Below are 22,769 nucleotides of genomic sequence, written 5' to 3' on the forward strand. Positions count from 1 at the left end.
AGCATGCAAGAGAGTGAGCCGAGCTAGGATCCAGTCCTCACTGTCTGCTTACTCTCTTCTCTGGCCTTGGGTAGAGTTGCCAGAGGTACCAAATAAAAATAGAGGACACCCAGTTAAATTCTGATTTCACTTAAATAATCAATAGTTTTTTCGAATGAGATGTCCTAAAGACTGCATGGACATACTTATAAGAAAAAAAAAAACTTGTTTATCTAAAATTCGAATTTAACCGGGCATCCTGTATTTTCTCTGGCCTTGACCTTTTGCTCTACAAATATCCTGTCGTAAAACGGGCGGGTATTAGGTCCCTGAGGCCACGCCCGGAACTGACATCCTGGGAACCCCGGATTTTACGTCATTTTCCCCGGAGCTTTTGCCGGGAGAACCCCGGACCCAGCCGGTCAAGGGCACCGCGCGCTGGTGCCGGCGGTCGGACACCTCTCGGCCCCGCCCCGCTGGCGTGAGCCACGCCCCCAGCCCGAGCGGGCCGCCCCCACTTCTCGCGAGAGGTTCGCGCCAGGAAGGTTCTCAGAGGCGGAAGTGGGGTAGCGGAAGCGGCGTTGCCATGGAGTCAGCGGAGGACTGGCTGGTGGAATCCTTGCGCTTGTAAATCCTGTGGGCCTGGGACGTGGGACCCGGGCCTACAGCTGGCGGCGCGGGGGGACGGGTGCGGGCTGGAGCGCGTGAGGAACCCTGGGGTGGGCGCGGGGGCCGACACCGAGGACTCCGCCTGGAAGCCGGCTCCCGCGTCTCGGAAGCGGCACCCGCCTATGTGCGCCGTTGTGTGGGGTACTAGGAAGCGCAGTGCTTGCGGAGGAGAATTGATCACACGAGCCACCAATTATTTTGCGCCAGCCGGAGTGGATCTCTGAACAGATGATCTGTCTCTCTGCTTCCTCACATCAACCTTGGGAAGGAAGTCTGGGTACTCTGGGAATCCCATTTTAGAGATGAGGACCGAGGCTCAGGGATATTGTGACTGGCCTGGGCCCAGTCACACGGGGGTTAAAATGTGCAAGAAGACCTGCTCCCAGGTCTGCCTCGCTCCAGAGCCTGGGTCCCTTACCCACCGGATCTCACCGGCCTCTGAGTTCTTGAACAGCTGTAGAGTGGTGCGCACCATGTGACATTGTGTCTTTATCATGCAGGTACCAAGATTTCCATGCATTCGACCTTTCCGAAGCCACACGAGTCCTTGAATGGATTGATGACAAAGGTGATGTGCCCTACCTGGCCCTGAAGGAGATGGAATCTTCCTTCTCAGGCTGGGACTCTGAAGCTCAGCCCAGAGGGACCCAACCCACACTTCTGGGAATCTGAGGCCTCTTCTTGGTCTCGTAGCAATGTTCACACTCCGTCAGCGCTTATATTCCTCTTATTAAGGTCTAAGTCTCTTCCATTCCCCAGTACAAGGCTGCATACCAATGGCAGAGGAATTTGTCTTTGCTTTGGGGGATTTGCCGGAATTTCTAGACCCCAGCCGTGGTCCAGAATCTTCCTAGCAGTTTGTCACCGCTCCTTCTTCTTTTTCCAGGAGTCTGTGTTGCTGGCTATGAAAGCCTGAAAAAAAATGAGATTCTTCATCTGTTACTACCTCTCAGACTTTCTGTAAAAGAAAACCAGGTAACTAGAAATATAAATGCTGAGCATGTGTGTCTCCTTTTGTTGAACCTTTAGGGAGTTCCTGTTGTCTAGTAGGTATTGCCCTGGACACCAGAAAGAGAGAGGGACAAACACTGGTCCTCCCCTTCTAGTCTAATAGAGGGAGGCAAGTACCCACAGAGAGGAGTGCTACAGAATGTCTGAAATTTCCGGGGGCTCCCAGAGGAAGAGGGCAGTTTAACGTCATCAAAAAGAGATCCAGGGGCACCTGGGTGGCTCAGTCAGTTGGCAGGGTGACTTCGGCTCGGGTCATGATCTCACAGTTCGTGGGTTTGGGCCCCACATCGGGCTTTGCACTGACAGCATGGAGCCTGCTGCCAATTCTGTCTCCCACTCTCCCTGCCCCTCCCCTGCTCACACATTCAAAAATAAACATGAAAAAAAATTTTCTTTTTTTTTTTTAAATAGATCTAGAGAGCCATTAGGGTATAGAGGGTGGTGGAAGCCCTTAGAATGGTTGAGATCACCTAGGGTGACTGTAGTGTCTCAGGAATAAAAGCAGAAGGTGTCCAAAGATAAAACTTCAGGGAATACATGTAAGGAACGGTTAGAGGAAGATGAACCCACAACACCTACTCAGAAGGAATAATAGTCTTCGAAGTAGGAGGGGTGTCAGAAAAGGTCAATGTTTCAGAAGCAAAGAGAAGAGAACACGTGAAGAAGAAAAGAGGTGATAGCTGCCCAGGGTTGCTGTGGAATCACTCAGACCCATCTCATAGGGCAGCCTGACCTTTGTTTCCCTGGGGGGAAGCTTCCTGCCTAGTGCTCTTGATGCCACCACCACCCCCCCCCCCCCCCGCCTTCCCCGATCCCCACCACTCAAGCTTGAGCCGGGAGCTCGTTCACCCATCCTGAGCCTTGATGAGAGGCCTTATTTACCTCCTACCTCACCCCTGGCTTCTTTTGCTTGTGGCCACCTCCCTTCCCTCTGCTTCCGGTTGCTCACGTGGAGATAGTGGGGGGATGGTGGCGTCTGGTGGCCGAGAGCATGAACTTTGGTCAGACAGACGTGGGTGCAGATTCACGGCGTAATCCCTGTGTGACCTTAGAAAAGTTGCTCAAGTGCCCTGTGCCCAAGTGTTGTCACTTTCGAATCGGAGTGATTGTAAGAACCTACGTGACGGGGTGGTTGTAAGAATTCAATGTGATACTGTAGAAAAAGCACTAAACACAGTGCCTGACACAGCGAACACTGGACAATTGGTGGCTGTTGCATTTTTAGCGTTAGAAGAACCGGGGCGCCTGGGTGGCTCTGGTGGCTAAGGTGCCCCACTGGCTCAGGTCACGATCTCACGGTTTGTGGGTTTGAGCCCTGAGTTGGACTGCCAGCACAGAGCCTGCTTGGGATTCTCTCTCTCTTTATCTCTCTCTCTCTCTCTCTCTCTCTCTCTCTGTCCCCCACCCCCCCACCCCCCACCCAGAGTTCGTCTGAAACGTTCCTTGGGAAAGCAGGCTCTCTGACCAGCCACCCCTTTGCATTTCAGGGCTTATTCCCAGAAAGAGATTTCAAGGTACGCCACGGAGGATTTTCAGACACGTCTGTCTTTGATCTGAAGCACGTGCCGGACACAAGGTATGGTCAGCTCCGTGACCCAGCCCTTCCATTTGGGGTGGAGTGGCTAGAAACGTCCGGGGCGTCCGGCCTCTTGATCGCCACCTCTGCCCCTACCCTCTCAGCACACAGGCGCGCCCACACATCCGGATTCACAATATTAAAAAACCATCGTTCCGGTAGCTTCATGTCCCTCGCAGACCTGGGGACGAATGTTCCCCACAGAGCACCAGAGCTGTTCCAGGGAGTGCAGTTTGTCAAAGAGCTGGTGCTGGGTAGCGGGGACTAATAGCCCCAGTCGGCGGGGAGGGAGAGTCTCTGGGTCAGGGCTGCGTGTCCCGGCTCCGTGCTGGTGTGAGGACCCACCAGGCCACGTAGAAGCCTGGGCTCAGTGCCGTGACTCCCGTGAGCTCTGGGGCTGTCCCTCATCTGTTACATGGGGGTGACTGGTCTTGATGACCCCTTCCTGCAGGAAGCTCTCCCGGTGTGGGGAATGTAGGGATCCCGAGCTGAGGGTGCGTGTGGGGGGTGGGGAGGTAGGCGGGGTTGCGCCCCACCGTCTGGACTGATACTTCCTATCTGGTTTGAATAGGTTGCTGGTAACCAGTGGTCTTCCAGGTTGTCACCTGCATGTGTGGCAGGTGACAGAGGACAGTGGTGAGTGAATTTGACGTGGTGGGGGCTGGGCTGTAAGAAGGCCTGATACTCCTACACCCCTGCCCCCAATGTAAGCCAGTTAAGAAGAGCCTCAGGGGAGCCTGGGCGGTTCAGTCGGTTGAGCACCCAACTTGGGCCCGTGATCTCACAGTTCATGAGTTTGAGCCCCGCGTCAGGCTCTGTGCTGACAGCGCGCCTCAGGTCCTCCATCCGCCTCTCTCTGCCCCTGCCCCGCTTGCGTTCTATCAAAGATAAATAAACGCTAAAAAAGAAAAAAAGCATTCTCGGAGCCAGGCGGGAATGAAAATGCAGTATCTACTTGGTCATGGGCAAAGATGCATTAGCTACCAGAGTCCGGCTTACAGCTCCCAAATGGAGCTTCCTGTAGCCCGCTCCAGGAACTGAGTTTGCCCACCCAGTCGTGAGCAGAGCACCTAGTGAAGCGGTGCCTCTCCCCCCAGCAGGGGCGGCTGCGAGGGCAGAGCTGGGGCCGCTCAGGTGAGGTCGCCTCTTGCAGGAGGTGGCGGCGGGGGCAAAGAGGTCCCCTTTCTTCGTGGCCATGGAAACTTAAGGAGCGAGCAGGAGGCGAGGCGGGGCTGACCAGTCTCCCTCTTAGGTCACTCTGCTCCCTGGCGGGAACAGGAAAAGGAACGTGACCTGATCCCATTCCCTCACGCGGAATAGGGCTCCTTCCGGCAGTGGGTATGCGGGTTCCCATCCGGGAGGCGCCAAGAGCTTGCAGCCCTGATCCAGCCCCTTCCATCCTCCCACCGTCGGCCAGAATGGAGACGTGCCTCGGGGGCTCAGGACCACTGTTGGAACCGGCCCTTTGCTTGTGTGACCCTCTGTCCCCGGTCCCCACGCCGCCTCGCTTAGACGCTTCCCAGAAACTGGCTGGCAGCTGTTGGCTTCTCCCCAAGTTTCACTGGTACAGAACGGCCGCTCTTGTGCTCATTTGCTTTTCGAAGTCGCTGACTCAGAGGGCTTTTCCCTCTTTGTCACTTGTCACTTGTCTAATGTTGTAGCTGCCAGTTTGTATCGTTTCCTTGTACGTATGATGATTTTTTTACAATTTTATTGAAATTCACACATTGTAAGTGGACGGTTCTGTGATTTGTAGTACATTTAAGAGTTCTGCAGCCATCACTATAAATCAGTTTCAGGACATTTTCATAACCCCAGTAACATCTCTTGTGCCGTTTACTGCTAATCCCCATGCCCACACCTGCCCCAGGCAACCACTAACCTACTTCCTGTCTCTATAGTTGGTTCGCCTTTTCTGAACATGTCCTGTCTGTGGAATCGTACAGTATGCAGTCTGTTGTATGTGGCCTCTTTCGCTTCGCACAGTGCCTTGAGGTCTTCCTTGTCACACCTGGTGTGGCACCTGGTGCCCCAGACACTGTCAGGACGAACGGCAGTGATACATTGTGAATCAGTGGTTCCTTTTTGTGGCCAACTAGTATTCCACTGCGTGGATCTATTCTATTGGGCCAGCCTTCACCAGTTGATGGATCTGATTTTTGGCTATTATGAAGAATGCCGCCAAGAACATTCATCTACGGGTCTCCGTGTGGACATAAGTTTTCATTTCCCTTGGATAGACAGGAGTGGAATTGCTGGGTCAGGTGGTAAATTTATGTTTGATTTTTTAAAGAAACTTCCAAAGTGTTTTCCACAATGGCTTCTTTGTTTACATTCCCCCCAACAGTGTGTGAGGGTTTCTATTTTTCCATGTCCTCATTAACATTTGTTTTTGTCTTTTTTGTTAAAGCCATCCTATTGAGCGTGAAATTGTTTCTGCTTGTGGCTTTCATTTACATCTTTTTAGTGACTAATAATATTGAGCATCTTTTCATGGGCTTATCAGCCATTCATATGTCTTCTTTGGTGAAATGCCTATTCAGATCTTCATGAGACAGTTTTGTTGTTTTTTTTCCCCACCCTCAGCAGGCTGAGATGGCATGCTGTGCCAGGCCCTTTGATGTTCTGGTTTCACTGTACGTTTAATAGATACTTGCTCAAATTAACCAATAATCTGTACAAGGTGACAGTAATATTAGTAAGCGTATTATACTCCAGGCACTGTACCAAGTACTTTCCATGCATGATATCATTATATTCTCAGAAGTCTGAGAACAGAGTCTGTCCCAGAGAAGCTAACTTGTTGAAAGTTATGAAGATAGTAACACGGCCTGGTCATGGGTCTAGTCTAACTTCAGGGTCTGCTCAGAACCATGTCAGGGTCTAAGTATAGTTAGATGATAATAATTGATCTCAGTACAGGTGTACGGGCTCTGAAAAAAAGTGGTAGGGTACTTACTGAGCAGCAATGTGGTCCTTGCCTCCATTTTGCTTTGAGCTGGTTCCTGGAGGCAGATTTGTCAATGAAAGGGAACATTTACGGGGGTACCAGCTGCCTCAGTTTGTGGAGTTTGTGACTCTTGATCTTGGGGTGATGAGTTTGAGCCCCACGTTGAGCGTAGAGATCACTTTGAAAAAAAGAAAGAAAGAAAGGGGCACCTGGGTGGCTCAGTCGGTTAAGCGTCCAACTCTTGGTTTCAGCTCAAGTCATGATCTCATGGTTTATGAGTTTGAGCCCCATGTCAAGCTCTGTGCTGGCAGCACAGAGCCTGCTTGGGATTCTCTGTCTCCCTCTCTCTCTCTCTCTGCCCCTGTCACATGTCTCACTCTCAGAATAAATAAACTTTTTATTTTTTTTTTAATTTTTTTTTTAATGTTTTTATTTATTTTTGCGACAGAGAGAGACAGAACATGAGCAGGGGAGGGCCAGAGAGAGAGGGAGACACAGAATCGGAAGCAGGCTCCAGGCTCTGAGCTGTCAGCACAGAGCCCGATGCGGGGCTCGAACCCACAGACTGTGAGATCATGACCTGAGCCGAAGTCGAACGCTTAACCGACGAGCCACCCAGGCACCCCTAAATAAACTTTTTAAAGGGGAACAGTTATGATAATACTGTTACTATTATTTGTAGCAGTAGCGAACATCTCCTCATTCAGTCAACAGTTCCTCTTTGTGCTCTTTGGATGTGTCCAGCTGGGGATACAACAGCAAAGCAAAAACAGAGATGCTTCTTCTTTTCTTGGTGCTCATATTTGGTCACATATTTTGCCCAGTTTTTGATTTACTTTTTTGTCTTCATTGAGTTGTAAGAGTCCTCTGTACATCCCACATACAAATTATTCGCCCGGTACGTGTTTTGCTACTATTTTCGCCCAGTCTGTAGCTTGTTTTTTCACGTTCTTAAGAGTGTTTTGAAGCATAAGAGGTCTCCATTTTAATGAGGTCCAGTTTGTCAGTGTTTTCTCTTAAGGACTGTACTCTTAGGGTCCGATTTAGGAAATCTTTACCTAACCCACAGACTGTCCCCTCTGCTTTGTTTTATTTTTCTCCCAGAGTTTGTTTTAGCACCAGCATTTAAGCCTGTGATCTCTTTCGTGTTCCCTTTTGTGTATGGCTTGAAGTAACAGTCGAAGTTCATCTTTTTGCGTGGAAATACCCAGTTGTCTCTTCCCTGTTTGTCAAAAAGCCTCACCTTTCTCCGCTGATTTGTCTTGATGCCTTTGTTGAAAGTTGCCTAACCATAAATACGAGGATTTATTTCTGGACTCTCAGTTCTGTTCCACTGATCTTTCTGTCTGTCCATAATTATGCCAGGAACTTGTAGTTGTTTCTTTATCTTTGCCTAAAAATAGGCCATGTGGGGTGGCAGTTGTTTAGAGATGAGTGGGAGAGGAGTCTCACCGTGTGGAGGCGCCTGTTTGGTACCAGGTGCCAAATAGGACCTAAAGCCCCAGGCCCAGGAGAGCTACTGGCCGAAGGGGGTTGCTTTGACATTCATGTGGGAATGGGAAATCAGATCAAGACTTACCTTCCCCTAGATATTAAAGCAGAATATTCCAGAGCCTAGGGAAGATTGGCCAGCTGTTTGCCTAGAAGCCCAAAAGCGTAGCATTACCTAGGTGAATGTTCCAAGGTCCAGGTTTTGACCCACAGCTTTGTTGTCTCAAAAACTTGATATTGTTACCACGTCCTAAACTAATCTGTTTATAGAGGCAGACGTACTCAGCAGACTCAAAAGACTGCCATGAGTATCCCTAAACGTGGAATATTCCAGGTCCTTATTCTTTGCCTATAGAAGATGGAATGTAATCAAAGACTGCGTGCTAAATGAAACCGTAACAAGAGGAATCAGCTGAGAAGTTTCCAGATTGTGTTTTTGCAAGTTGTCTTAGGCAGAAAGTATAAAACTTGAGAAGGCTCTGCTGGCCGGGCCTCACTGCCGTCCGTGCCCCTGGTGAGCGCCCGAGGCCTCTTCTTTCACTAGGGCTGCGGAAACCATTGAGCTGGATGAATACATTTCGAAAGGTCTCAGCTGAATTTCACCTGCTGTATCCACTCTGAAGTTCAGTATTCAGTCTGGCGTGGCCCCTCCTGTCCTGGACAGACCCCACTGTTTTCTTTGTTCCCATGGCCGGACAGCCCCCCTCTCAGGGACACCACCATCCTTTAGATCACCGTTCATCCATTTGCTCAGTGTTGCAGGTGAGGGCGCCATTCTGACTCCTTAGGAGTGTGCCTGCCTCTGCTCTGACCTACTCTGTGTTGGGTTAATCCTCAGCCACAACCTTCTTTTATTGCCAAGTTCTTGGAGGTGCCTCACTGTGTCTTTTGCTTTGATTTTTCTAGTCATTTCTCTTCTGTTTGGAGCTGGCTTGCTAAATGTGGTGTGGATTCCCTGGAGGAGAGCATTTTACCACTGACTAGAGAGAGGAGGAGGAGGAGGCCTGCACTTCTTTCTGAATAACTATAAAGTGATTCTCCGGTCAGGAGGCTCCGAAGCCTTGGTTTCCCACCCCATCTTTGAAATAGGTCTCTGACGGCTCTCCCTTGGCCGCCTCCTCTCCCCCATCAGAGGACGGATCACATCTGAGCAGCAGGTCCTGGGGAATCTGTTCCAGGCTCCTCAGAGGGTGTAGAAAGGGAAGAGGAGGGGCTCACACGTGGCCCGGGGGAGTCAGGCAGGCTCTCCTGGGGCCGGTTTGAATCCCCGCCCCGTCGGTGGTCCCCAGAGACCAACGCTGGTCCTGAGGCTCAGCTGTTGTGTCTGCTCCGAGCCTGCTCAGCTCCTGTGGATAGGAGCGATTACGTTCAACAAGTCTGGGGCAAGGCCACCCGGAGCCCGTGGGCTTGAGGAGCAACCCACAAGGGATGTCTGCATTCTAGCCCGGCCGGACACGGCCGTGAACCCCTGGGATGGAAATGCTCTCTTGCTGCCATGTGCTCGCTTGACAAGCCACGTCAGCGTTCCTTCTTACCCGTTCCTTCCTCAGGCTGGCTTTCACCTAGCCTGCGGAATTTAAAGAATAGATAGGTCTCCGTTTTCTTCCGAGAATGCGGAGACCAAATAATGAGCCTGTCTCGGGGCAAGAAAACATAAAGTGGGAAATCTGCGTCCCCCATTAAGTAGCGTGTGCAGCAAACTCATTGTTCTCAGCCGAGTCCAAAAATGGCTGCCATTAAGAGAAAGCAGCAAACCGTAGCAGGTGGCGGTGAGAACCAAGCAGGCTGAGACAAACACAACTGAAATTTCCTTCAACTTGAGGTCCGGCGACTCTTCTGTTCACAACGTCGTGGGCCTTCCCGCCCCGTTTAGGTCTGAAGACGACATCTGTGTTGTAACCATTACTTGTTGGGCTTCAGCAGATCGCTGGAGGTCGTGGAACGTGCGTCTGAAGAAATACTATTAGTTCGTGACCTCTGTACCGTTATTTTCACCTATGATGTAAATGACATCATCGGGGTGCTCTCTGCTTTCTTCTATCCTTATTTGTTCTTTGCAAAACTATAAAAAGCCCCAACTGCTCTTGGGGTTCTGAGGTGGCTACTATGGTTCATTATCTCCCCTCTGCAGAACCGTGTGTAGGACAAATTGGAAAGAGACGAAAGCACTTGTGACCGTTTCAGAAATGGGAGCGGAACACAGTGCTCGTGTCTCACATCCTCCCTTGCCACCTGTCAGCTCCCTTTCTCTTCCTTGACCTCCTAAAGGCACGAGGGAAGACTGCTGGCCGGCCCTCACTTTGTGAGGTCTGGAGACTTCCTCACCGTCCCGGGCTTCAGCCTCTCCTCCTTTCCCCCCAGACGTCATTCAAGCTGTCAGCACCATTGCCGTGCAGGAGGAGGAGGGGAGTCTCTGGCCTAGGGTGGCCATCTTCTCTTCGATGGCCCCCGGAGTCCTGCACGGGGCGAGGCTCCGCGGTCTGAAGGTTGTGGATCTGGAAACTCAGAAGACCACGTACTCCTCAGGTACCGCAGCAGCTCGGCCCTCGCCGGCCTCTCCTGGCGGCCCCCCTCAGCCGTGTGAAGAAGAGAGTTCAGCCGCGTGTGCCAGGTGCTGGGGAGACCAGGTGGAGGCGAGGCGGGCCCTGGCCTCGAGGGGCTCCCGCATCGGGGCTGGAGGAGGCAGGCCCGGGACCGGCACCGACCCCAGCTGGGCGGAGCGTGGCGAGGTGCCTGGGGCCAGAGGGAAGCTTCCGGAGGAAGGGGCTCGGACCCGGCCGGACTCCTGTGACTCCAGCAGCTTTTCTGTGTCGCCGTGTGTCTTCCAGGGGTCGGCGACAGTGAGGAGCTGAGCAGCCTGCAGGTCCTGGACGCAGATACCTTTGCCTTCTGCTGTGCCTCGGGCCGGCTGGGGCTCGTTGACATCCGCCAGAAGTGGGCGCCGTCAGAGAATGCCGGCCCCGGCCCCGGGGCCGCTGCAAGGAGGTGGTGTGCTGAAGTTGGGGGCCGACGCCGGGGCCCTGGGCCCAGCATTGCCAGCCTTGGCTCAGACGGGCAGCTCTGTCTCCTTGATCCCCGGGATCTCTGCCACCCTGTGAGCTCGGGGCGGTGCCCCGTGTCCGCACCGAGCCCCGCCCCAGAGCTGCTGCGAGTGACCTGGGCTCCAGGCCTGGACGACTGCCTGGCCATTTCAGGTACCGCCGGGCATCCTTTCGTGTCTGTTACTTGATCCCTCTCTTCCAGAGGACTGTATGGTGCTCAGGAAGGAGCCCGCAGCCCCGTAATACATCTGGCCCGGAGCTGAAAGTTTGAGGTCAGCTTTCCAGGTGCTTCTGTGCCAGGCCCTTCCCCATTCTGGCTACTAAACTTCCACATCGGTAGCGGGTCTTTCCTACCTGGGCGGGAGCTCGGAGCCGATGTTGGCCGAGAGGCCTGCAGAGAACGAGGGCAGCAGGGTGGCCCCGGGACGGCTCCAGGAAGAGCTGAGGGTATGGCAAAGTGCTTCCCAGCCTGCTTGCTTTTCGAATGATAGCAGGCCACCGGGTCCGTAGGCTCCTGGGTCTGGCCTGGCAGTTTCTAGCCGAATAAGGGTGTTAATGAGCATCTCTAAAAGCCAGTGGGAAGGATCCATTGAAGGGAGAGGTTGAGAGAATAGTCGAGAGATTAAGAAAAGATCGTTGATAATGGCAGGATCCAGAAAGAGCAGAAGGAAAGAACCGAGCTTGGTGGAGGAATTGGCTTTTTGGTAGCAAGTAGACAGTGGGCTGGAGTGAGTGTGGGTAGAGCTAAGTCATGGGGGACAGGAGGGTGCTTCTCTCTAAAGCCTCCCATATCCCTACCAAGCAGGAGGCGAGGCCATCTGCTGAGAGGGTTCACATGTGGCAGGACTGGAATTTGAGGCAAGACTCAAAAGACTCTGAGGCCTCAGTTCCCTGGTTCCCCAGAGAATAAGAGTACCGTTTCATACAGTTCTGAGGATTAAAAGAATTCATGTCTAGGATTGGCCTCACACCTGGCACGTAATAGATGAACAACAGAAATACACCATCACATGCCCTGTGGAGCCGACATTGAGGGCAGAGGATATGTGCCCTTCGGTTGGCTTCAGGCATCTTTTCTTTTTTTCAAGTAATTTCCACTCAGTGTGGGACTCAGAGTCATGACCTTGAGATCAAAGAGTTGGATGCCATACCGACTGAGTCAGCCAGGCGCCCCTGGCCTTAAGCATCTTTGTTATTTGACTTTTCATCCTATAGCCTGTTTTAGTACCACAGAGCAAACTATAAAATTACTTTAGGGGTGGGGCGCCTGGGTGGCTCAGTCAGTTAAGCAGCCGGCTCTTGGTTTCTGCTCAGGTCAGATCTCATGGTTCGTGAGTTCGAGCCCCACATTGGAGTCAGCACTGACCGTGTGGAGCCTGCTTGGGATTCTCTCTCTCCCTGTCTCTCTCTGCCCCTCCCACACACTCACGTTCTAAATAAATAAATAAACAAACAAACAAACTTTAAAAATTACTTTAGGGGTGCCTGGCCGATTCAGTCAGTAGAGCATGCGACTCTTGATCTCAGAGTCGTGAGTTCAGGCCCCACGTTGGGCATAGAGATAACTTTTTTCAAAAAAATGAAAAATTACCTTAGAGTTTCAGTGTCAATCCTCTCTTTTCTTGTTCTTCCTCAGGTTTTGATGGGACAGTCCAGGTCTATGATGCCACATCTTGGGACGGAACGGTGGGGCCAAGTAGAACCTGTCTTCACTCACAGAGGTCACATCTTCCTGGAAGACAATCAGACAGATACTGCGCCACTGGTCACTACCCACACCTGGCACCCCCACAAGCCGAGGACCTTGTTATCGGCAGCAAGCGACGCCTCTCTGCACGTGTGGGACTGGGTGGACCACCGTGCGGCCTGCTGACTCCAGCCTCTCCCTGCCCAGGCCTCTAAGAAGAGAAGGAGCTACCGGAAAGCCAAGGTACTGCCTTAGGACTCAAGTGACCACAGGTCCCTGTTCCCAGCCCAGTGGCCTCGGGCTAATTAACCAGCTTCTCTTAGCCCCCGTTTTAGTGATAACCGCCTCCCAGGGTTGTTGGGAAAGTTAGAAGTAATGTATTAAAAAATAATTGGCAAGATGCGTGGCGCAATAAACCCTTGGCAGCGACCGTTTCGCCCTCACCCCACCCCCCGTGTAGAACGGCAGTGTTTCCTCCCTGTCTGTATTCACAGTATCAGAGTGAGAACCAAAACAACAGAAAATGTTGTAAACCAGTTTTGTGAACTTTTTTACAGAACTCAAATTGTATATGGGCCAGTAAACATGAAAAAAAAAAGAGTCAACCCCAGGGGCGCCTGGGTGGCTCAGTAGGTTGGGCGTCAGGTCAGTGATCAGGTCACGATCTCACGGTTCATGGGTTTGAGCCCCATGTTGGACTCTGTACCGACAGCTCAGAGCCTGGAGCCTGCTTCGGATTCTGTGTCTCTCCTCTCTCTGCCCCCCCCCCTGCTTGCACTCTTTCTCCCAAAAATAAATAAAACATTTAAAAAATTAAAAAAAAAATTGGGGGGCAAATAGTTCTCAGGATGCCGAGAGCCAGGGTGGGGAGACAGGCCTTGTCCCCGGTACCCCCTGCGGCCCCCGAGTTCGGGCAGAGGCTGGGACTCCACCCCCACCCCCCGGTCCGCCGTGGAACACAGCCTTCACCAGGGTGGCACCTTGCCAGACCAGCCCCCGCCCTCCCAGGGGAGTAGGCCCAAGGGACGTTTCTTTTTGGCAGTCCGGTCCGTAGCAGATACTAAAGTGCCGCTGCATCCCCATCACATAGAATTTCTCACTGGCCCACTTGTTAAAGAATGTTCAGCCATTTTGTTTTTGAAATTAGTTGATTACTAGTCACTGTTTGGACTCGGAGTTCTTAGAAAATAGCTTTATTGACATAGAATTCACACCCTGTGTGTACAGTTCACACACCATACAGTTCACCCATTGGAAGTGTATGACTCAGTGGTTTGGTATATTGTCAATTCCTAAAGATCGTGGGGAGCATCTGGGTGGCTCAGTTAAGCATATGACTTCAGCTCGGGTCATGATGTCACGGTTCGTGAGTTCGAGCCCCACGTTGGGTAAGCTTGAGCCCTGCTTCGGGTGAGCCTCCTCCTTCTCCCTCAGTCCGCTTCTCCTCTCTGCCCCTTGCTCACTCGGGCCCATTCTCTCTCTCTCTCTCTCTCTCTCTCTCTCTCTCTCTCTCTCTCTCTCTCAAAAAAGAAAAAGAAATGATTGTGGTAAAATACAACAATCTGCGGTCTTTTTTAGTTTGAAGCATACAATTGCACAGAATGAAGTACACCCACAGCATTGCACAAGCATCACCGCATCCAATTCCAGAACTTTCATCACCCCGAACAAACGGTGACCATCACGGCTCTGGTTTTCTGGCTGTGGGGAGGGCATACTTGTATTCCTCAGCTCGGGCCGCCGTAACAGAACCCCACAGACTGGGGGGCTCAAGCAGCAGAAACTCAGTCCTCACAGTCTGGAGGCTGGACGTCCAAGATCCGGGTGGCGGCAACTTTCATCATGAGGCCTCTTCTCTTGGCTTGAGGGAGCCACCATCTCTGTGTGCTCACATGGCCTCTTTGTGTCCCTGCAGAGAGGGCTCTGGTCTCTTTCCTCTTGGAAGGACAAGAGTCCTTCAGTCCTTTCAGATTAGGGCCCCAACATTATGAGCTCATTTAACTTTATTTACCTCTCCTGGTTTTTTCATGTTTGTTATTTATTTTTGAGACAGCATGCACACAGGAGGGGCAGAGAGGGAGACAAAGAATCCCAAGCAGGCTCTGCACTGTCAGCCCAGAGCCCCACGTGGGGCTCGATCTCACAAACCTTGAGATCATGACCCGAGTCAAAACCAAGGGTCACGTGCTCACCTGATTGAGCCACCCAGGCGCCCCCTCCTTATTTATCTTTTAAAGGCTTCATCTCCAAATACAGTCACATTGGTGGTTAGGATTGTAACGTAGAAATTTGGGTTGAGGGCACAATTCAATTCATAGCACTTAGGAATTATTTTGAAGTGAGAAAAACCTAATTTTCAAATGAAATATTTTTGTTTTGTTTTGTTTTGTTTTTTTCAGCTTAACAGTGAAGTTGAGGGAACATTACATTTTGGAGTTTAAAATACACAGTTTCAAGATGTGATCATTTTTACCATTTTCTGAAGTCTTCTACTCATTTCCCCCACGCCCCCTCGAGAGCTGATTCTGTTCTCTTCTCAGCCCTGTTCAGTGATGTCCCATCAGTACTTTGAAAATGGCCAAAATGGAAATATTTAACCCCACAGAAATTGGCAAATACTGCAGCATACCACTGTCTAACCTATGTTATGTCACCAAGTGAAAGCAGAAATGAGTTATTTTAGAAAATAGTAGAGTTAATGCATGAATTGAGAAGCTGTTTTGCTGAAAAATCCTGATAAAATGCATATCAATCAGTCATCGTCCAGCCAGAGAGCCAAACACACCGAGTAATTCAGTCGTGGGGATTTAGTTACGAGGCACCTGAAAGCGGCTGCGAGGGAAGGTGGGGCCCTCGACGTGAGCCACAGCAGCAAGTTACACGGAGGGTTACAGAGGGGTGGGGGGGGACGGGTGACCAGAGCTGAACGGTCGGGCCTCCCAGTGGGGAGGGGGAGCGCAGTAATCTTGCTGGGGCGGGAAGGGGGGGAGGCTGGAGCCACGGAGCAGGAGCGGGGTCCTCCGAGGCGACCACGGGAGAGTGCAGGAAGTACAGACAGGCCGAGTCCCCTGGCTCCTCTCCTTCCGCCGCCCAGCATCCTGCCTGTGCCCAGGACCAGAGGACCAGATGTGACAGGAGCTCGTCCGTAGGGGAGCGCAGAGGGGCAGCCAGCAGGAGTCTGCACCTGCAGCATAAAGCAGAGGGGATGGAACCAGGATGGATCTGAAGACGGAAGGCTGGCACCACATCTAAACCTGTATGAATTAAGGAAGAAAAAGGAAAAAAAGAAAATAGGACAAAGACTGTAAAAGACTACTCTGTACAATTACATGTTAATTTGAAAATCTCAAGATACTGTTAATTTTCTTTTTTTATGTTTATGTTTTGAGAGAGCATAAGTGGGGGAGGGGCATACAGAGGGGGAAAGAGGACCCAAAGTGGGCTCCATGCTAACAGCGGTGAGCCCGATGTGGGGCTCGAACTCACAAATCATGAGATCATGACCTGAGCCGAAGTCAGACTCTCGACCGACTGAGCCACCCAGGTGCCCCGATACTGTTAATTTTCTTAAAAACATAGATATTTATAAACTACTAGTTCAGTAGAAATTTGAAATGACCCAATACTCAAGAAGGAAAAACTGGGATGCCCGGGTGGCTCAGTTGGTTAAGTGTCCAACTCTTGATCTTGGCGTAGGTCATGGTCTCACGGCTCATGAGATCAAGCCCCACATAGGACTCTACGCTGACAGCACGGAGCCTGCTTGGGATTCTCTCTGTCCCTTTCCCACTCTGTCTTTCTCTCTCTCAATAAATAATTTTTTTTAAGTTTAAATAAACATTTAAGAAATAAAATGTTTAAAAAAAAACACTTCAAGGAGTAGCACCAAAAAGAATGGGGGTAGGGCAATTTTGTGGGTACATTTTTTTAAACTGTATTTTTTTTTAATATTTATTTCTGAGAGAGTGAGCATGAGTGGGAGAGGGGCAGAGAGAGAGGGAGAGAGAATCCGAAGCCAGCTCCAGGCTCCAACCTGTCAGCACAGAGCCTGACGCGGGGCTCAAACCTGTGGACCGTGAGATCATGACCTGAGTTGAAGTCCGAGGCTTAACTGACTAAGCCACCCAGGCACCCCCATTATTTTAAGCTTCTAAAGAACGCAAGTTCCCATGCCGTAGAGACAGTTTCATTAAAAAACAAAAACAAAAAAACTGGAGAACTAGCTGATTTCCTCTTATGAAGGTGCTATAATCATATGATACCATATATAATCGTATAATACCAACACATGGCCCAGAAACCGGGTGTGCTCACAGACATGCGCACACACAGACACCCTTGCTCAAGCTCGATCATTAACACTAGACGGTGGCCCTCAACACTGTCAGCCCCAGCATGCCTTCCGTGAGTACCCCTTTTCTGCCCTGAAATAAAATTTTACAGGGAAAATGGATTACTTACAATTTCAGACCCAGTGTGAATACAAAAGAATATGTGTTTCAATACATAAATGTTCATACGTGTGTACAATCATCGAGAACAGGACCACTCCGAGTACGGACCAGTACAGGCGTGTGCCGTATCTGTGACTCACGCACCAAGGAGTTGAGGACGTGACTCTTCGGAACTGGCGAAAACCTCCTTGGCAAGTTCTGAACAAAAGAATGTGCCATTTTCCCTAATTTATTTTTTAAGTTTATTTTGAGAGAGAGGGAGTGCGCGCGTACAGGGGAGGAACAGAGCGGGGGGGGGGGGGGGGGGGGGGCGGGGGGGAGAGAGAATCCCAAGCAGGCTCCGCGCTGTCAGCGCGACGCAGGGCTTGATCCCGCGAGCCGCAAGATCATGATCTGAGCTGCAATCAAGAGTCAGACGCTTAACCAACCCGGCCACCCAGGTGCCCCTATTTTCCCTTGTTTTCTATAGGAGTCGAGTTTCCGGGAAATTCGGATCTATTAAAACCGTGCAAAGCTGTCCTCCGGTAGATGTAAAAAGTTAGGGTCTAGGCCCACGTGAAAAAGGCTCCCCTCCATCACTGGTTCTCCAACTTTCACACATGTCAGAAGCACCTAGAGACCTGGTTCAGGTTGCTGGGCTCCACTCCTGGAGTTTGTGACCAGTAAGAGTATCAGCCAGGGTTTAGTGAGAGAGGCAGGCCAGCCGGGGCTACTTCACACGCACGCGCACGCACACCTGACCTTACGGACCTGGGGGAGCCGGGCCTGGGGCCCGCGGGCAGGCAGCTGGGAGGGGAAGGTGGGTGTAGGAGGGCAGAGCCGGGACCACCTGGAGCGGGTCAGTTCTAGCTGTCTCCAGTGTTGACGACGTGGGTCTCCTGCGGGAGGAGCTGGCACCCTTCACCACGGAGCTAAGCCCGCCCGTGGCTGAGGAGTGGGGACGCTGGAGACAGAGCGGCCGCATGCAGACCGGCGCCGGGATGAGCTGCAAAGGCACCGGCCCCACGGCCCAGGCATCAAAACAAAATGGCAGCCACTTAACTTCCTCCACCTCCAGGTCTCATCCCACAGTGACCCCTGTGGCTCGCTCTACCTGGAAACATACGGGGAAGGGAATTCTGGGGGGATGTGGTTCTTCTACCTGGCCGAGTCACCACATTATAAAGCCGCCTCAAGTTTGGGGGTGCGGCTGGAGAATTTGCACTTCTCGGAGGTTCCCAGGTGATGCCCTTGCTGCACGTATGTGAGCCACCCCGAGTCCCTGCACGTCCAGCAGCACGTGCGTTGGTCAGGACTGTCTCAACAATCGCATTTCGTCTGCGTGGCCCCGGCCACCAAATGCCAGTTGAGCTTCCGATTTGTGGGACAACTACACGTCCTCACCTCCAGTTTCCAGAATGCTCCTGTGGGAACCTACACAGTCCCCGGGAAGGAACTCCTGGGGTTCTCTCAGCAATTCTAGGAAGATGCCCGAGAGAATCCCTAGAGGGACCTGCAGATACCCAGTCATTTCACACTGACATCAGCACAGGACCCACTCCAGCTCTGGGCAAGGAGAGCGGAGATTCAGCAGCACGGAAGGGAGAGGATGTTCGGGAACTGTTTTGGCCTCATAAAAATTCAAGAACTAAGAGAAAGACTAAGCAGCAAACAAATACAGCAAATGGCACTGCAGCTAAGGTGAGTAATTCAGTTCGGGACCGCTGTGGCTCCTGCGTGGGGCTGGGTCTCGGGGGGACAAGGATGCGAGTCTGTGGAAGGATCCCTGGCCCGGAGCGTGGACACCTGTGCAGAGAAGAGCAGGGGCGAGAAGGAAACCGCAGCCTGAGAGATGGACAGGGAGGGCAAGGAAAGGGAGACAGAGACCGGGCACGGTAAGGTTTGCATGAAGGCAGGAGGCATGAACGGTCCCTCCCGTGTGTCGTTGCCGTGACCGGTTATTATGAACGGGTCCGGTCAGCGGGGCTCGCAGGTGCCCGCAGCTGTGGGAGGTGGAGGTGACGCCACAGGTTCCGGTCCTCGCCACCGCGTTTACTGAGCATCGCACCGCGCTGGCCGCTGGGATAGGAGATACAGAGATGTGCCAACCTGGCCCCGCTGGCGGGGGACTTGAAGGACCCACGTGTAGGGGGAAGCAGTCGTGTGTTCTGAGGGCACAGGGGGCCGAGTATCCGCCCCGGCTTGGTGAGAGACCAGGTGTGATCAGGAAAGAGGATATTTGAGTTGTATCCTTCCTTCAGGCCAAGGAGACGGTGGGGTGTTCCAGGCCGAGGGAACCACGTGGGAAGAGACAGAAGTGAGAAACGCCACAGGCCCAGCCTGGGAGGCAAAGCAAGTTGGAAATACGACTGAGAAAATGGGCTGTGGCCAGTCAGTAACGGCCCCGCGTGCCGGGCCGGAGAGCCGAGCCCGGAGGCTTTTGAGTGAGCAGATCCGGGCGGGGACTACGCGGCTGTCTGGACGAGGGACGTAGGCCTCCTCCAGGCCAGGAGAGCAAGGATGTGTGACAGGTGTCCACCTGTGCGGCAGCCCGTCTTTATATGCTCGTTCATCGTTTGCGATACGTTTCCTCTGGGAAGTATAACCGGTCAGCGGGCGGTTTAGGTTTCCTCTGCCCCGCACCACCCCGTGGACTCGGGCAGAGTGGGCGCCAGGAGGGAAGCCAGACACGAGGGACGAATGTGTGAATCTGCTTAACATGAGGGACCTGACAGGCCAATTCACGGGGACAGAAAGTAGAACTGTGGTTGCCAGGGCCTGGGGGGAGGGGAAACGGGGAGTTGGTGGTGAACGGATATGCTTTGAGTTTGGGCTGGTGAAAAAGTTTTGGTCTTGGATGGTGGTGATCGTTGCACAGAAATACAAATGTCTTTGATGCCCTGAATTACCCTTAAACATGAGAAAATGGTAAATTTAATGTTGTGTATGTTCTACTACGGTTTTTTTTTTCAACTTGAGTTTTAAAAATTAATTTATTTTTTGAGAGAGAGAGAGGGCACAAGTGAGCAAGGGGCAGAGAGATAGAGAGAATCCCAGAACGGGCAGAGGGAAAGAGAGAGAAAAGTGGGGCTCACCCAAAACGGGGCTCGAACTCACCCAATGCAGGGCTTGAACTCATGAACTGTGAGATCGCGACCTGAGCCGAAGTCAGGTGCTTGCCACCCAGGCGCCCCCCCCAAAAAGTTTTTTGAATGTTTCTTTATTTATTTTGAGAAAGAGACACAGAGCACGAGTAGGGGAGGGGCAGAGAGGGAGGGAGACAGAGAATCCGAAGCAGCCTCCAGGCTATCAGCGCAGAGCCCCACTTGGGACTCGAGCCCAGGAACCATGAGATCGTGACCTGATCTGAAATAAGAGTTGGACACTTAACTGACTGAGCCGGCCAGGCACCCCTGTTTTACCACAGTTTTCAAATGTGGGTGCCAGGGCCCAGTGCTTTAGAGGGCCCAGCCCCATCCAGCCCTCCTCTAGCTGTGTCCTTCTCCGTGGCCGGGAAGTCCACATGGCCAAGGCAGTGCGCCCACAGATCCCACGTTCCTCCTCCAGGCCATCTTCCGGGAACCTGGGCCCCAGAACGTCCTGAGTGGCCTCTTGTCCATTCCATCCTCTCAAGGACAGACCAGGCAGTCGGCGTGTGCACTCTGGGCCTGAGAGGTGGCCAGAGCGGCTGCTGGCGGGAGCACGGACAGAGCAGGAGCACGGACAGAGCCCACATGCACAGAGCAGGGCACCTGAGCACTTGCAGGGGAGGCCTCACAGCGCAGAGCGGGCAGGGCAGGGGCGGCTCCTCCCACACCGCCAGGTTCCATCCTGGGCCTTGCAGGAGTCCGCAGTTCTTTCTTTTTTTTTTCTTTTAACATATTTATTTTTGGGGAGAGCACAAGCGGGGAGGGGCAGAGACAGGGGGCAGAGGATCTGAAGCAGGCTTTGCGCTGACAGGCTGACAGCAGCGAACCTGATATGGGGCTTGAACTCCCGAACTGGGAGATCATGACCTGAGCCAAAGTCAACGAACCGAGCTACCCAGGTGCCCCAGGAGTCCCCGGTTCTAAATTGAAAGCCTGGCTTCATCGCCTCACAGCCTCCAGGATGGCTAGAATCAAAAAGACAGAACAGGGATGCCTGGCTGGCTCCGTCGGTAGAGCATGCAACTCTTGAGCTCGGGGTTGTGAGTTCGAGCCCCACGTTTGGGTGTAGAGATTACTTAAAAATAAAATCTTAAAAAAAAAAAAAGAACCAACTATACCCAGTTTGGGGGGAGGATGTGGAGCAATGAGAACCCTCATATACTGCCAGTGTCACTGTAAAATGGTACAGCCTCTTTGGAAAGTAAGTCTCGCAATTTCTCCAAAGGTTAAACATCGAGTTACTAGAGGACCCGGCGATTCCACTCCTAATCGGAAACGCGTCCACACAAAACGTGAAAACGTGCACATGAATGTTCACGGCAACATGATTCCCAACAGCCAAAGGTGCAACGAGCCAATGTCCACCCGCTGATGCAGGGTTAACAAAACCTGGGCTGTATCCAGACGACGGGACGCTTCCAGGCTGGACAGGGGAGTGAAGCACTCACACCTGGTCCACGTGGATGAGCCCGGAAAACACGAAGCTGAGGGAAAGAAGCCAGTCACAAAAGGCCACTTTTTGTAGGATTCCATTTATGTGAAATGTTCACGCAGGCAAATCCGCAGAGACAGAAAGTGGGTGAGTGGCTGCGAGCGGACGTGGGGCGGAGGGACGGGGGGGGCGACCGCTAATGGATACGGGCTTTCCTGGGGTGATGAACATGTTCTAAAATTAGATAGTGGTGACACTTGCAGAATTTTCTGAATATCCTGAAAATAGCTGCATTTTAAACTTAAAAAAAAAAAACCCGCACACACAAATCTGATGATGTTCCCCGTCATACTGAAGTATACTTGTTAAGGGGAGACGCTAAGAACATGAGTCTGTTAGCTTGACTTGGAACCCTCAATATTTAGACGACTGTCACGGCCTGTACTCTGGCCAGCGTCTCACAATGTTGGGGTCCGGCCCCGGGGGCTGAGCTACAGTTATGTGTTTTAAATGATGGTAGGGTGTTTGGGGCATCGGACCCCAGGGTCAGGAGTTCTGCAGATGAGAACACAGGGCACAGAGAGGGGATGTGGCCTGGACAGGAGGGCGGTCATTAGTTAAAGGGACGAGCTGTCCGGAGCGGTTTTGGGAGACGGGGTCCTGCCGCTACTTCCCGCGGGTTTTGCCCCCCACCCCCGTGGGCCTTCAGCACATCAGCATCTCACAGGCCTGACAGAGACGCTGTCCTTGCTAAGGGGCTGTGGCAGGGACTCTCAAGAGTCATTCTGGGCACACACAATCGTTCCCTTACGTGCCGACGTTACAGCCCAACCCCCACAGAAGCCGTGGCTCCCAGGAGTGCACATCTGGGGACTGATACGACAGGATCATCGAGACCCCCCCTGTGGCGGAGGCAGACAGATCAGGGCCGCAGTCCCAGCTCTGTGCGTCTCCCCACACCTCAGAGTGGCCGAAATGGTCGACACCCTACAATAAAGTGCTTAGCGTGGGGCCTGCCTCACCAAATACGCAGGGAACCAGGGAACAGGGGCTGGTGTTGATTCGCTCTGCCTTCCGCTAGAGGACTGGCGGAGCTGTGCAGAAGGCCTGGGGAGCCGGGGTCCTGGAGAGAAGTAAAGGGAGAGGGTGTTGTTCTCTGCAAGCCGAGCAGTCAGAGCCAGTGAGTGGGTCCCACAACCCCGGGCTGAACAGAAGGGAGGCCGGGGTCACACGCACCTCAGCGGGGTCTGGTGCTTGTGGCCGTTAGAGTCTCTTGGACTCTCCGCCCTGGGGCTGAGTCTGTGATCACTTGATGAAAACGGCTCACCCTTTGGCCATCGCACTCACAGGA

At 52.4% G+C, this 22,769-nt stretch overlaps 1 protein-coding gene across 1 annotated transcript; it reads left to right on the plus strand.

Annotated features, from left to right (window-relative positions):
• The first annotated feature begins 497 nt into the window (after nucleotides 1–497).
• WDR73 (WD repeat domain 73) lies at nucleotides 498–12,937 on the plus strand. Its single transcript, XM_019460346.2, is given in 9 exon segments — nucleotides 498–606; nucleotides 1,149–1,216; nucleotides 1,535–1,623; nucleotides 3,147–3,235; nucleotides 3,807–3,871; nucleotides 10,038–10,202; nucleotides 10,505–10,870; nucleotides 12,354–12,402; nucleotides 12,404–12,937. Coding segments are annotated over 9 exon segments (1,119 nt in total). The 5' UTR covers nucleotides 498–565; the 3' UTR covers nucleotides 12,591–12,937.
• Nucleotides 12,938–22,769: the final 9,832 nt, after the last annotated feature.

Source organism: Panthera pardus, unplaced genomic scaffold, assembly GCF_024362965.1.
Source record: "Panthera pardus isolate Hobbes unplaced genomic scaffold, ASM2436296v1 HiC_scaffold_23, whole genome shotgun sequence".
Classification (NCBI taxonomy): domain Eukaryota; kingdom Metazoa; phylum Chordata; class Mammalia; order Carnivora; family Felidae; genus Panthera; species Panthera pardus.